Genomic DNA, 15,542 nt, shown 5'->3' with positions numbered 1-15,542 from the left:
ATAGTGCGCCGCTTGGGAAGCGCGGCGGCGCTCCCGTCCGAGGGTTCGGATCCCATGTACAGACCGGCTCCCGCTCACTGGCTGAGCGAGGCGCGGGAGCAACGCCGAGGCTTGCGATCCCGTCGCCGGTCCAGTACGGGGGCAACACTGAGGGTTGCGATCCGTTGCCGGACACGGAAAAAAGAAAAAAAAAAAAAAAAAAAAAAATTTCTGTGTTGTAGGTATATTAGAACTTGAGATCTTTCCATCTCCAGAATACCAAGTTACTTCCCAACAAACCATCACACTGTACTCCAGTTTACTGATCAGTTTTAATAAGTCACATATATTAACACACTCCAATGTTCAAGACGTAGAGAAAATTAAGCTAAACTAATCAAAAAATTAATATATGAGAGTTACATAATAAAATATTATTGCAGAATTATAAAATATTATTGCAAAATATTCCACTCGTAAATATCTCCAGAAATCATTTTATTTCATCTTTCTCCTTCTCTTCAACATCTTTCTACTCATTATCTTTTAAAATGACAATAGAAATATCTGTGACAGAATATAATACTAAAACTTTTGACTGAGTGCCAAAATATAAAGGATATTAGGTACCAAAGTGAATTGTCAGAGAGACCAAAGTGCAAACACTCAATGACATCCAGGCAGCCAAAGACAAGGGTAGCTGCCCACGTCCACATCTCCCCATAGACCCTCCAAACCTAATACAGGACAATAAGACCCAATTAAACTACCGTATAAAAATCATGCGTTCAGCATAACTAGAAAACAGAGAATACCCAAACTTTAAAATAACTAAATAAAATAAGAAAAAAAAAAACACCAAATCTCAGCAAACCATCTCATGCTCTAGCCACTAGCCTTTGTCATGAACAGGGACAACCCAAGGAAAACTGTAAAGAAGAGAGAAGAGGGCAGCAGAGTGAGCACAAGCCTCAAATTTCTCTACAACCACCACCACCTGACACAGAAGTCCATCCCAAGTGTAAAAATGGTTTGTAAAGTATCCTGATAGATCCGATCAGATGCTTAAAACACACACAACGTTAAGTGGCAACCTGAAAGGCATGGGGGGGAAGGGGTGGCAAAAAGGCATGGAAAGGTGCCTGGCAATTGAGTGGTGATGTTAAAAAAAAAAAAAAAAAAAAAAAAAAAAAGCAGGAAGGTAAATTTAGGGCCCAGAAAGACAAAAAAAGAACTAAAAAAATTAGAGGACATACAACCTTCAGGATGCACATGTGTGTGCGCACACACACGCACACCACTAAGGAAACAACTTTTCTACACTGATAGAAGAGAGAGTCATTGAACCAGAAATCTTGTAAAACCCTTAATCCACAAAATGAACAGAAGAAAACTAAGCCTGTAAAAGTTGCTTTAAAAAATCAGAAAACAAGAATCAACACTCCTCACCTAATAAAAATTCCACAAAAAGAAAAAAACTAAAGAACCATGACACAGAAGAAATTGTAACACAACACTCAAACTAAATTAAATATACTCAGAATTTGCAAAAAAATGAAGATGACCTTGAATCAAAATTTCAAAAACTAAGAAATTAACAAAAACAGGAGTCCAAAAAATAGAGTTTATTAAGTTCAGGGGGGAAATGAAAGAAAAGGGCAAAATCAACTCAGAAATAAAGACTAAATTATAAGGACCCACGAGAAAATAAATCAAAAATTTAATAAAGAGCATTCGAGAAAAGCAAGAAAACAGCAAAAAGAATGAAAATGAGTTAATGAGCAAAGTGAAAGGGTCAGAGAGAAAGTAATAAAAATGTGATTTTTATACACACTTATCTGTTGACCCAAGAATCCCACTTCCAGGAATCTACCCTGATGACACACTTCCAACTATATAAAAACTTATATACTCAAGGATACTCACTGCAGCATTGTGCATAATTGCAAAATATTGAAAATGATCTAAATGCACACACTTAGAAGGACAGCTGAGTAATGTTCTTCTAATGTCGTGCACTAATGTTCGGTGCACAGTGAAGAGCTACTAGGAAGCTGTCTTTGAGCTGATACGGAGTGACTTCCAGGATACAGGAGGGTACTTCTAACAGTTCATGGAAAAATAGCATTAAAAGATAATATGAACCTTTCCATGAACTTTCTGAAGTACCCTTGTACTCTTAAGCAGAAAAAAAGGCAAAGCTCATTTGTACAGAAACAACCACAGGCAGGATAAACCAGACATGAATGAGACTTCAATCAAAGTGAGTGTTTACCTCCAGGGAACAGGTGGGCATGGGCGGGAGGGACCGGGAAGGGAAGGAGAGGATGCACCTTTCCGTAGAGCTCCGGCACTTATAATCATGCAATGCTTCACATGCCAGGAGCAATAAGTAAATAAAATCAGCAGGGATAGGGACGAGGGGAGCCCCAAGTGGAATGCAAACAGAAACAGATTATACTAATGGCAACGAATAACATAACTACGTAAAAGGGTTGTGGGCAGACGAACCTAAATAACTTTGGAAAACAAAATTTTACTCCAAGAATAAAGTCAAAAAGAGTTGCACACAAATACTGTCCTCTAGTTAGTAGATGCGCTTGTCACAAAGGTCTGGGTTAGCAATACTGAAACTACTTTATGTGTATTCCGGGATTAAGCAAATATGTAAACACATTGTGGATAAGGAAAGCTAAGCTTCTTGCTGTCTGAGAAAGGAAGGGATGTGGACACGTCAGAAGGACACAAGAGGCGAATCAGAAGGACTGCCCGCGGCTGAATCTGGGACCATTTGAGCAAGAAAATAATGAATGCTCGTAATTGAATGCACCACAAAGAATAAAAATAAGAATCCATGAGTCCACAGCGATTGGACAAATACTTGATTTAATAAATTAATTAATAAATGAGAGAGAAAGGAAAGCTCTTCCTTTCAATAGAATTCCAACTAATAAATATGCAGGGGATGATGGAGATCGAAAATCCCTATTTGGCTAACACCGTAGTAAGAACTGTTTCAGCAGAGAATCATCCACGGTTGGTACACATAATAGGGGAAAGTATAGTTCCATCATTTCAGAGTATCTCTTCACAAGATAATCGTGAAATGCAAAGAGGAGAAACATGACTTTGCAGTGGAGAAACCTGGTGAACCCCACCTAAACCAAGTGATCAAACTTGACATCACCAGTGATGGGGCAGGTTGACATCACCACCTCTTTATACCACGTGCCAAAGAAGAGCACAGTGTGTCTTCCATGGTATCCTTGACAAAATGTATAACCTGGTTTTAACCCAAATTGAGAGACATTCTACAAAATTACTGGTCGGTACTCTTCAGAAGCATCAAGGTCATAAAAGTCAAAGAAAGACTGAGGTATTGTTCCACATTTAAGGAGATTAGGGAGACATGACATTACATGGGATGTGTGATTCTGGACTGAATCCTAGACCAGAAAAAAAAAAAGGATATTAGTAAGACAACTGGAAAAATTTGAATAAGATAATAGTTTTTAATCAGTGTTAATTTCCTGATTTTGGTCATTGTACTATGATTATATAAGATATATGACAATCTTGCTGAAGGTATTCAGGAATTCCTTGTGCTATTTATGCAATTTTTATAAATCTAAAATTATTGAAAATAAAAAGTTTTAAAATGCTTAAATTTTAAAATGTTTTTCAAAAGAAAAACCCTAAAATCTAGTTTTATGACTCTTGAAGGCTTTCACTCATTTTAAGAGTCAAGAGGGATATTGACGGATTGGGTTAAGAAGGGATTTATTTGAAGAGAGCAGCTCCTGTGCTGTGAGTTCCACATCCCCACATGCTTCAAGAGGGATAAATGGAGCCTCATGAGCAGGACTTTCAGGAGGCCACTCCAAGAGACGGGTTCATGTTCCACGCAGTTATGGGGAACACTGGACCACTGTCTGACACGTGCCTGAAAAGAGAGAAGCTGTGGCTATTGGCCGCAGGTGGCCAGGCAACGAGACAGAGGACCTACAGAAGACAGGAGGGCTGGGCTTGTCCTAAAAGTGATCCTGCTATAGGGTTAGGTGGACCCCAAAAGAGAGAGAGCCTATGAGAGGTTGAATGCAGAAAAGCCGGAAGCTTAGTGGGGAGAAGCAGCAGCCAGCCAGAGGACATGGACTGTTTCTTGTGCCCGCGGACTGAGTATTGGAGCAGCACTGCAAGGAAGCCTCTTAGGAAATCCTCAGGAGAGCCGGCAAGAGAAGCAGGATGCCGTAAACTCCTGCCGGGCCAGAGGGCGCAGAGCCTCGCACAGCACAGCAGCCACATGGTGTGCTAATCCCCCTGTCCACTGCCCCCTCTCCATGCCCCCAGCTGCGAGCAAAGCTGACCACACCCTCTCTCCCGGAGGCAGGCAGCCCAAACTGGGACTGGGAGGTGCTGTAATTCTAATCAAGTTCAAGGTTTTGATTATTACACTGGAGTGGGCATCTAATTACCAACTGAGTCTTTGGTTTATGGCTTCAAGTGACCATAGAAATCTTTATGAGTAAACAGGAAGAACATGAGGTCTGGCAGAGTTTTCATCTCGGCTGGGGGAAGTGTACCCCACCGAATCAGTTCTCCAGGGAGAGTGAGATATCAAACGCAGTTTTGATGGCATCCCACAAGTTACGTCGGTTCAGCATGATGGTTATGATCGATCCACTGCTGAGGAGGGACCATCAGAAACAGCCATTTCTCCCAGTCAGGAGGCAAGAGGCCTGACCCACCCCCAAGGGCCCACAGTGTCCACAGGCTTACGTGAGATGGACTCGAACACGTCCCCCTCTCAGCCAGGCCACCCAGCCCCATGCAGCTATGGGTGGACTGGAGAGCTTTCTGGGGGCACCCCTCTCACTGCCGCACTTCCACTGCTATACCCCAAACATGCAGATTCCTAAAGGTAGACTCGCCGACAGCCAAGCTGAGCACTGACCTCAGAAAAGCACGTCTTCCTTCTGGTTACACTTAATCTGGGGAAGTGCCTTCCAAAGACAGAAGAGAGCAGTGATCCCTGAGCCCCGATGAAAACACACACTCAGAGAGCACGGGAGGGAGGGGGCGTGGGAGGCAGCCCGTGCACACGGTGAGGACGGGAGGGTACCCCAGCTGCCTGGCTCTTGCTCTATCTCTCCACACAGCCCCGCTCAAAGCTCTGCGCCTTGACACCGTCCAGGCTGGTGAAGCAAAAACTCACAGGGGCAGGACCAGCGGCAGCCACAGGTCTCTTCTACCCGAACAGGGGACTGGTTGTTGGGACACGAAGGCCTCGGCCCCCGGTCACAGTTGACCCGATGACTCTTCAGCAAGGTCTGGCCATCTGGCAGGCATGTCACCGTGTGGCACTGATCTGGCAAGGTCCAGACTTGCCCAGGCTGCAGGAGAAAAAAAACAGCCACCAACAGGGAATGGATGAGATACTCCAACTCTACACCCACCTGCCAGCCAAGCACCTCTGGGCACACAGAGGCGAGCCCCGGACACCGGCCTAAAGGGCAAGGAGGCTGTGTGTGAGACAGGAAGCAGAACACAAGAGGGACAGGGGGACTCCCAAAGAGAAGAAACTGGACTAAGACCCGAGTAGGAAAAATGAACCAGTGGAAACGAGGGCCCCACACACTCACCCTCTTCTCGTTCCCGTCTTCGTCCACGCAAATGCTAACAAACCCTGAAACAGACACCAGCAAGACCTTAGTTCCCAACTATCGCCCAAAATCCTAAACCATTCGCCATGTCTGCCTGGCTACCCAGTCTAGTCTTTGAGTCAACTGAAGTCTGTAAAGAATCTGAGTGGGTTTCACAGTGGGGACCCTGGTCCATGGGTTGAGAGGTGGTCACCCTGCGGTTCTTCAGACATGCTTTGCAGTTATCAATGATAATACGGCAATAACCACAGCTCGTGGGGTCTTTCAGAGACACGGTCATTATCTCCTTTCACATGCAAGCCACTGCCAGGGAAGGGAGGGGTGGGGGGCAAGCAAGACCTGAAAACCTGAAAGAGATGTACTTGAAGAGTCCTACCAGGAGAGCTCTCACCCAGCAGGAACGGGAAATAACTCTGTACAAGTTCTGACTTACAGCTAGTTACGTAAGGAAGATACAGAAAACCAGGCCCAAAAAGTCGTATATATTTTTTTAAAGTTTCTAACATAAATTCAACATAAATTGTGGTGTTTTGATATTATTCACTGGTACTGCATTTCTGAAGCCCGCTACACCCATGTCGAGAGTGAGCACCGGACTATGGGGAAGACCATGATCTGCAGGATGGGGGGGTTCCCTGCTTACGTCTTCTGATTCTCTTGTCCAAGATCCCTCTGCACAAATGAGCATGGGCCTTCTCTGCTAAAGTTCAGAGGGACAGGGTGGAAGAAGGACGATACACAGAAGACCTTCTGGTGGCCCCTGGAGGTCTGTAGTGCACCTTCCATGAGCAGAAACTTAAAGGTCCTGGTCCATGTAACAATCTTCATGCAAGGCCAAATCTCATGCCTTGGTACCCTCAGGACCCTAGAACGGTGTTTTCATGTTTATGTTTTGGGGGAGGTTTTCAGGGGTGTAAGAAAAGTGTTACAAGACTCACCAGAGCACAGTTTGTTGAGGAAGGAATTGCCCATGGTGACCATAGTGGGAAGGTCTTCGACTCGCTGGAGCTTCACTACATTGGAGCTGGCCTCTGAGCCTGCCAGCATACTCAGCTGGGCTGTGTCATATCGATCCCCAATACCAATGGGGAACACTGTCACTCCTAGAGTCAGCAAAGGAACAAGAAAGCGTCTGTGGTCAGGTGGGCCCAACATGGACTGGCCTGATGCTGTAGCCAGCACCTGTACAGTCTCACACTTTCCAGACTGGTCACGTGCCCCAACCCTGTGAGGAAGACATTCAGTCTGTCACGAGCAGTAATGAGCTCCTACTCTGTGTCAGTCACTATTCTAAGCGACGGGTTTTGGCAGTGAGCCAAGCACATAAAGCCCCTATCCCCTGTCCTCATGGAGCTTACGCTGGGGAGGGACAGACAATGAACACACAAGAAGGCAAATACATCGTATGTCAGACGTGGATAAGTGCTTAGAGAAAAAGAAAATGGGATGCGGAGGATGGAAATGCCTGGAAGCAGGAGTGGGGGTTCTTGATTCATAGGTGGTGGTTGGAGAAGTGTTCAGTGAGAAGGTGGCATTTAAGGAGCCGAAGGACAGCTGAGGGAGGAATATCCCCAGCAGACAGAACAGCACACACAGGGCCGCAGAGCAGAGGGGTGAATGCCAAGCGGGCAGGAGAGGGAGTGGAGCATGGGCCATGTAGAGCTTCCCAGGCCATGGCAGGACTCAGCGTGTTCTCTGAATGAAACAGAAAGCCCGCCAAGATGTGGAGCAGAGGGATGACATGAGCTGACTTTGATTTCTAAAGGGTCGCTGCAGCTGCTGTGTTGAGAATGAACTGCAGGGGACAAATGTGTAAGCCGGGGTTCCAGTTAGAAAGCTGCTTCAATAATCCAGGTGAGGAAGGACAGAGGCTTGGGTCAGGGTGACAGTGGTGGAGGTGGTGTGGAGTGGTGTCACGATGCATTTTGAAGACAGAGCTACAGCTTGTTGGTGGATGGCACGGGGGTATGAGAGAAAAAGAGGAATCCCTAAGTGTTTGACCTGAACACCTGGAAGGATAGAATTGCCATTTTCTGAGATGAGAAAGACTGCAGGCGGAGGAGATTTGGGTGTGAATGGCAGGAGTTTAGTTTATATTGAAATGCCTGTTAGAACCTCTAGGCTGAGCTGGGGTGAGAGGTCTAGGCTGGAGAGAGGAATTCAGAAGGCAGTGGTATACAAGTGTATTTAGACCCAGGACACTGAATGAGACCACCAAGGGGACAAGGGTAAGCAGGGAAGAGAAAATACCACGGGCTGAGCTCAGAATATGTGCATGCCCGTTTACAGATGTGAAACTGAGGCTTTGAACAGTTAAATGACTTCCCCTGGGCCATGTCTGTTTCCTCTAGACCACAACTAATCCTTTCCCGATGAAAGTCTTTGTTTGGATTCTTGATACTAAAGGAGAAAAATCTCCCTCCAGAAATTCCCCAATTCAGTTCTCCAGCAAGTTCTAGATATTTGCAATTTGTTTAAGATTACAGCTGATTTTCTACCAGCAACTTTTCAGCTCTTGTAAGTTCACTGTATCATCTAAACATATAACCCTAATCTTTTAATGTCCTTTTCCTTAAATAATACATTTTATAAACACGTCACATTCATTCATTCAACAACCATTAAGTGGTCACCTATTTTGCACATCATACACAGATGAGACAGAAATAAGCAAGATTTTGCCCTTGTCTTCAAAGAACTCCCGATATGTGCAAGGAACAGACACATAACAAATTAATACAATACAATATGATTTGCACATTTTGAGTAGTTCAGATATGGTACAGAGAACATCAGGAAGACAGCAGAGAAAAGACAATGCCAGGCAGGGTTTTGAAAGACGAACAGTTCTCCAGGTGGCCGTGAGGGGACTCAATGTCACTCCGCTCACCCAGACCTCCCTTGGCTCTACACCACTCGTCCTGGCTCAGATCGTTGCTATTCGCAGCACAAGCTCTTATGGGGCACCAAGGCTGGGTCATGCCTGCATCCTTCCCCTTCCTAAAGCATCATCCAACCTCCCAGGCCCATTGGCCTGGTACCAGGAGAGGGCCCCGAGCATATGAAGGCTCTCAAGGCCCCACAGTGAATTATTCTGGACTCAGACATGGCATTTTGGTGAGAGACAAAGGACACCACTTTAAAAAGGAAAAGTGTGAGATATGATCACCCCTGGACACAAAGGAAAAATGTGGAGAAGTTAAAGGGTACAAACTAAAGCGTGAGGAAAGTGCAGGATAAACACATCTATTACTGTTTGTTTTCCAATAACTCAGTGATTAGACAATTTCCTGCTGTTTAAAACCAGGCCACATATGGGTATTAAGCATACTTAAAATCTGCCAGAAAATCCCGATGCCACCCTCACCCACTTTCCCTCCTCGACCGTTTTAGGAGAGTGTCAGAATTGGTGTCAGAATTGGACACCAGACACTTACGGTTGGATCTGGCGGCATCCACTGCTGCAGCCACCGAATCCGTGGACACATCCGTGACTAGGATGACCACTGCCTTAGAGGCTCCAGGCCTGGCACCGTGGATTTCTGAAGTGATGTACCGCACAGCAAAGCCCAAAGCATAACCTGAGAGTGGAGAACAGACCACACCGAGTCAGAAATGGCGTTTCTGATGCCGTCTGGGCACCTTGTCTCATGGCAGGTCTGTAAGTCATTCAGAAGCTGAACAATTCAGAGGCTCGGAGGAACACACAAGTGAGATCTGGAAAGGACCTGGAAGAGCACCCAGCCCCTCACTTTACAGGAGAGGGAATTAAGGACAAGGAGCAAAGTGACTGGCCGAGGCCACTCTGCCACCCATGCCAAGACTTAGGGGAGGAATGCAGGTTCTGTATCCAGCCTGCAGCAGCACGTTACCAATTTGGCTGGGGCCTCCCTCCCGCTGCATGAGTTCCACGAGGCTCAGTAAATGGGCTTTCTCCTGCGCCACATTCCACGGCACGTCAATGGTGGTGGTGCTTCCATACTGGAGCACTGACACCTGAGTGAGGTGAGGCCCTAGGAGGACAGAGAAAATGGGCATCACTTTGAATCAGGCGGAGCCCCCCAAAAGGCCTCTTCCTCACCTGCTGCTGTAGGGGCAGCACTCACCTATGCTGGCTTTTGAAATGAAAGCCTTGGCAAAACTCTTCATTTCATCAAAGTAAGAAGCTGGAGAGGTGGAGGAGCCATCCAGGAGAAGGACCACATCCAGGAGCTGGCTGCATTCTACAAGGAGGACCAGGAAGGTGAGCACAGGAGTGCTGGCAGGGAGACCTGCCCCCAGGCCCACCGCTGACCACGTGGCCCCCAAAAGGGGGAGTGTCTTCTCTAGTCCAGTGCAATGGCGAGATGGGCCAGGGAGGAGGGGAGGAGGGAGATGGAGGTCCCGGCCCATGAGTAACCCAACTTTGCAGGCATGGAGAAGACCCCAACTCCACCTAAAGGAGGTTTAAATGCCTGTGGATGAAAGCAAGAGGCCTCCAACCGCGCAGCAGCAGGAGGCTGCCCCTCTCATAGAATCGAATGAAATACTGGAACAGCAAAACAGGGGGACGGCAAAAGGAGACGGAGCAGCAGCGCATCCCAGGAAGTGAGTTTCTGTGCTCTCGGTTCTTACAGGGCAGGGCAGGCACCGTGAGCAATTCCAGTTACAAATGCCTAGTGCTCTTGCTAATGCTTGAGTCCGTTCTGAGATTTGATTAGATGGTCTTATTACTGTTCTCCTCAGCAGAAATAGCACAAGAATTTACATAAATCTGAGGCTCTGATTAAAAACAAAAACAAAGAAATAAAAGCACTGATAACAAGAAGTGTGAGGCTCAAGAAACACTTTTTTTAAAAAAAAAAGCCGGTGATTCTGGATGATCCTGCACACACCAAACACAGACAGTCAGGAACTGAGACCTGCTCGGACACCAGCATCGGCTAGGAAATCAACAGTGACGGCGGTGGTGGCGAGCATCTGAGCACTGCCACGTGCTAGGTCCAATTGTAAGCATTTTACACGTAGGCACTATTACCATCCCCATTGTACAGAGGAGGAGACTGATATACATACAAACAGGTTAAGCATTTGCCCAAAATGACCCAACTAGCAAGTGGTAGAGCTGAGACTCAAACTAAGGCAGTCTGGCTCTGGAATCACAAGACTGAACCTCCTGGCCTTGCCCCAAAGAATTATCCACTGGGTGATAATTCCATCCACGCAGTGTGGCCGAAAGTGATCTGGTAGTCACCAGATTTAAAAGAGGATACTTTCAAGGCAGAGTGGGGTTGGGTGGGGCTGAGGCTGTGTGTGAGGAGTAAGACTTGCATTTTTTACTCCATACCCTTGGTATTGTTTAAGTTTTAACAACAGGATTGTATAAACTTTAAATTCACAAGCACACACAATAAGAAAAGTTACCTCCCAAGAAGGACCCTGCTGTGTCTCCCTGCCTGGGAGGTGAGGAAACAGGCTCTCTGAGACAGGCACAGAGCAGGGAGGTTAGAGCAGGACACACACAGTGCCAAGGCCACCCCCACCGTGCTCACCCAGACCTCCTACTGCACGCATGCACCAGCATACCGGGGGCAGGAGAGAGGGTGGGAATCCGCAGCCCCTCTCCGGAGCAGCACCTCTGCAGCACCAGGTCAGGAGCCTCTCGGGGGAGTGTCTCGAAGTCCTGGATGAGGATGGGGGCATTGGGCCAGCCGATCCTCTCCAGCTCCTGCACGTTGGCATGAGGGCCCACTCCGATGGGCACCACCTGGATGTCTCCGGGCAACCGCTTGATCTCGTCAGAGGCGGGATTGCCTGTGACCATGTAGACCAGATTAGGTGCCTGCTCCCGGTCCCCCTGGCTGGCAGAGAAGCTGTGCTCAGACAGGTACTGCAGGGCCAGTCCAGTGTTGGTCCTGTTACCACCTCGGTAGCGGATCTCGCGCACACGCTGCAGGACGTCCTGCTTGGACTGCGTCTCCTGGAAGGTGTGCTCCGCGGCCACCACGTACGAGTACTGCAGCACGGCAACGTGGATGCTGCCCTGGCCCACGTCCATGCGCTGGATCACCTCCTCCGTGAACTCCCTGCTCCTGTTGAAGTCGGCCTCACCGATTTTGTCCGACCCTTCCAAGACAAACACCACGTCCAGAACCATGGAGCTCCTACTGGGTCCTAACGGTGAAATCCCCAAGGGCCCTGGACCCACAGTGACCTGTGCCATGTCGGGGGACTGCCTGGAGGCAGGGGCCTCAGGGGCAAGGTCACAGAGGTAGCTGATAATCTCGTCCCTTCGCTGCTCCAGTTCATCCACGCTGCTGAGCGCAAAGGCCTTGTTCTCGGGGGCCTGATTCTCGATGAGACGGATCTGCTTAAGGCTGGCATGGGGCCCAATGCCCACCGGGATCACAATGACCTTCTTCTTCTTCAAGCCCTGGACGTAGCGGACCAAGTTCCGGGCCAACCGGGGGGGCTCCTGGCTGGCCGTCAGGAGCAGGGCAATTCGGGAGGCTTCGGGGCGGTCGATCTTGCCAAAGATCTGGAAGAGCGTGTACTTCAAGACCTCACTGGGGGAGGCCACCTGGCTGCCCGCGTACTTCACCTGGCCAGCGATGCGCCGCAGCTCCGAGGGCCGCTTCCGGTCCTTGAGCGAGATGTAGGCGTGGGAGCCGTCGTGGTACTCAACCACGGCCACGCGGATCCACTTCTGGGAGATGCGCAGCCGCTCCATCATGCCCACCACGAAGGCCTTCAGCACTTCAAACTCTGCCTCAGACAGCTTGGAGGAGCCGTCCAGCAGGAAGACCAGATCCAGCAGCCTGCTGCAGAGGAAGTCGTGCAGGGGCGGCTCTGGGGTGTCCTCCACGTCCTCGGTGGTAGGGCTGGCTGGGGCATCTGTGGGGGGCACCACCAGGCCTCCCGGTTCCTGGCAGGCTTCACAGGTGAGGTTGACACCATCACAGTGGCTGCAGAAGAGGGGGAAGAACCCAAAATTATTCAGGAAGAACTCTGGGCGCTTCTCAGCCCTGCAGGGCAGGATCACTGACACATATTCCCACAGACCTGCCTGCCAGGCCCACCCGAACTTGGGCTCCCACAAAACATTCTTCACCCAAGTGAGATGTCATTTGTTGACATGTGTCCTCAGTTAGTGCATGCACACACACACACACACACACAGGACAACCTTGCCTTCGCTCCAGAAGCCAAAGCTTAAACCCATCCAAGACCTGAAAAAGAATCTTTGCTGTTCTAGGCTATTCACGTAGCCATTTAAAGTTGATTTCTTTTCAACCTGCATCTCCAGCAACTTAAGTATTTCATTGTAATCCAAACTTTCTTACAAATATCTCAAAGGATAAATACTGCTCTAAAATGTTGACACTGACCAGGACTCTGTTCTATTGAAGACAAATGCTTTATAGTATTTACTATGACAGACTTTAAGCTGAATGAATTGTGAACCATGTTTAATATGAGGGTACTTCAAAGAGTTCATGAAAAGATTCAGATTATCTTTCTGGTTTTCCATGAACTTTTTGAAGCACTCTCAGATGTTAGGTCTGAAGAAAGAGAGGAAAACTGGAGTAAAAATATTTGGGGAAGATGAATAAAGATTCAAAATCCTGACTTTATCTAGCAATACAAAGTACTTGGGAGTAGCAGACAGCCGTCTCCAAGGTGTCAGACCTAGAAAGAGACCGGGGCTCATGCACCCCAGTGGACATCTGGCGAGCACTGATTATGTGCCAGTCATCGGCCAGGCCCTGTGCACACACCACAGGTCTGTAGCAGGGTAGTTACCCCAACCACAAACTCCTCCACTGCCAGGCCAAATTCCCAGGCTCTTCTGGTCACTTCATCCTTTTATACTGCAAAGTAGCAGGATATGCCAGACCACAGGAGAAATCAAGTCACCCATGCAGGCTAGGACCTTCTTTTCACACCCCTGGCCTTTGAGGCAACTTGCCTTCAGAGCTCCCAGCAAACCAAAAAGGCAGCAGTGTTCTGAGCCCTGGGAAGTAGCCCCTGTGGCCCGGCTGCCCTTCAGTGTGCACCGTGGTCACTGGCCCTCCCCATGTGTCAGTGGGGGAGGCAGGAGAGGGCTCTAAGCTCTCATGCCCTTTTGGTGCAGAGCCCCAAGCCAGCACCACATTCACCCCATTCTTTACTGCTTACAGGGTCAGTCTTGGCATAGGGAGGGTGGCAGGCAGAGTCCTACCAAGAAGTTAATTCCTACCTCCTCGTGATCCACACAATTTATTGCTTCAATCCTTGGTTAACTGTGCATGAGTGACATACTTTCTAGTTTCCTGTGTTTGCTAGAAAACTTGCCCCAGGCAGTGCTGGCTCTTGTTTGCACAGATGGTGGCGGCAGGATCTGACTCTGGCAGCTGTGGCCATAGCCCCTCCCCAGAGAATTCAAGCTCTCAAGTTTAAGTTCCCATAAGGCTTGACTGGTGTCAGGGAGTGGTGTTGAATATACTGGCATTTTAATAAATGTTCCCTACATACGAGCAGGACTTCAGAAAGCTCAGAGCTCACCCTGAGGACCCCTTCTCTCCTCCCCCACAGCCAGTTTCCCAGAGGCAATTCCGGGGAGAGCCCAGGGTGACAGTGGTGAGTGTCTTCCCTCCCAATTAGGAAAGCCATGCCCTGTGACCTTGACTGTGGCCCCCAAGATGTCTACGTTATACCAAGGGGTGAAGGGCTCCATCTTACTCTCCTCCCCTGCATCCCCACCTCCAGTGAGATAGAAATCTGAGTTTCACAGATGCCTGTCAGATCAGGCATGATTTCCAGGGACAATCAGAGACCCCACTCTGCATACATCAAGAAAAGGTAAAAACAGCTTAAGGAATATTTTGGGAGGAAGCAATCTAGTGTGTCCTTAAAGAAAGAGAAGTAAACTCTAGAAACAAAGTAAACAATAAACTAAACTAATTAATTAATAAACTAAACAAATAAAATAAACTCAATCTCTCAACTCACGTAGCTAGGAAGTTCACCCCAAACCTTGTCTCACAGGGCCCCAGAGAAGACAGTAAGACTCATCACCTCCAACAACCAGGGAATCTGTTTTACCAAATCTGGCAGTGCTTGGGGTCGTTGGGGTTCAAGGTGACTTTCTTTCCCGGGGCTAGGCGCCGACCAGCCACCTCACACACAGGGCAGTCTTCGGGCTCGACGCAGGTCTGCAAAAGCTCATCCAGGATTTTCCCTGCACAACCAACCTCTCATTAGGAGCTGAGACTCACCTTTCCCGAAAGGAAGACTCACCTTTAGCTAAACGGGCCTGTCCCAGAAGCCAGCTCTGCCTGCCTCCCCAGGGGTAACCTCACCACTCAGGGAGCATCCTTCCTCCTTTGTGCCTTGATTTACCCCTTTGCAAAACCGGGAGGGGGGATTCCTTCATCCTACCTCACCTCCCCCAGCCTTATCTTATCTCCAAGGATCCTTTTGCTCTCCCAAAGAATGTATTCAATACCCTTAGAACTGTGCTGTTCAATATGATAGCCATTATCCATATATGGCTATTTAAATTTAAATTAAGTAAAATTCAATGCACTTCAAAATCCAGTTCCTCAGACACATCAGCCACCATTGCATTCAGCAGAACATTCCCACCATTGCAGAAAGTTCAATCAGAAAGTGCTACTCTAAGTGATAAACCCACAAGTAGGCACACTAAAGGATTTTATAAGAGCTCAACTTGACAAAAATCATGGCTGGCCTGGCTTTGAGGATAGAACCCACAGAAGCAGAACCTGGTGTGGGGTCGCAGGGCTGGGGATGGAGCATGGCCAGGCGGAGGCCACGGCAAGCAGGATGGAGACATGCCCTTCCCAACCACCCCTCCCACCCCCTGCCTCCCCCCCAGAAACCAAGGCCCCACCTGGCGGGCAGTGTGCATGGCAGCCCCCC

The 15,542-nt window shown here is 48.3% G+C and overlaps 1 protein-coding gene across 1 annotated transcript in view; it reads right to left on the bottom strand.

The window, feature by feature from the left end:
* VWF (von Willebrand factor) overlaps window positions 1–15,542 on the bottom strand; it is a 147,543-nt gene that overhangs the window by 47,049 nt on the left and 84,952 nt on the right. The window contains exons 24-31 of the mRNA XM_008584313.1: window positions 14,703–14,838; window positions 11,205–12,583; window positions 9,746–9,862; window positions 9,512–9,652; window positions 9,077–9,220; window positions 6,578–6,742; window positions 5,619–5,662; window positions 5,192–5,369 (exon numbers count right to left, since the gene is read on the bottom strand). Coding sequence (XP_008582535.1) covers window positions 5,192–5,369; window positions 5,619–5,662; window positions 6,578–6,742; window positions 9,077–9,220; window positions 9,512–9,652; window positions 9,746–9,862; window positions 11,205–12,583; window positions 14,703–14,838 — 2,304 coding nt within the window. The remainder of the gene's footprint in view (window positions 1–5,191; window positions 5,370–5,618; window positions 5,663–6,577; window positions 6,743–9,076; window positions 9,221–9,511; window positions 9,653–9,745; window positions 9,863–11,204; window positions 12,584–14,702; window positions 14,839–15,542) is intronic.

The sequence above is a fragment of the Galeopterus variegatus genome, unplaced genomic scaffold (assembly GCF_000696425.1).
Source record: "Galeopterus variegatus unplaced genomic scaffold, G_variegatus-3.0.2 Scaffold3218, whole genome shotgun sequence".
NCBI lineage: Eukaryota > Metazoa > Chordata > Mammalia > Dermoptera > Cynocephalidae > Galeopterus > Galeopterus variegatus.
This window is presented reverse-complemented; position numbering and strand designations above follow the sequence as displayed.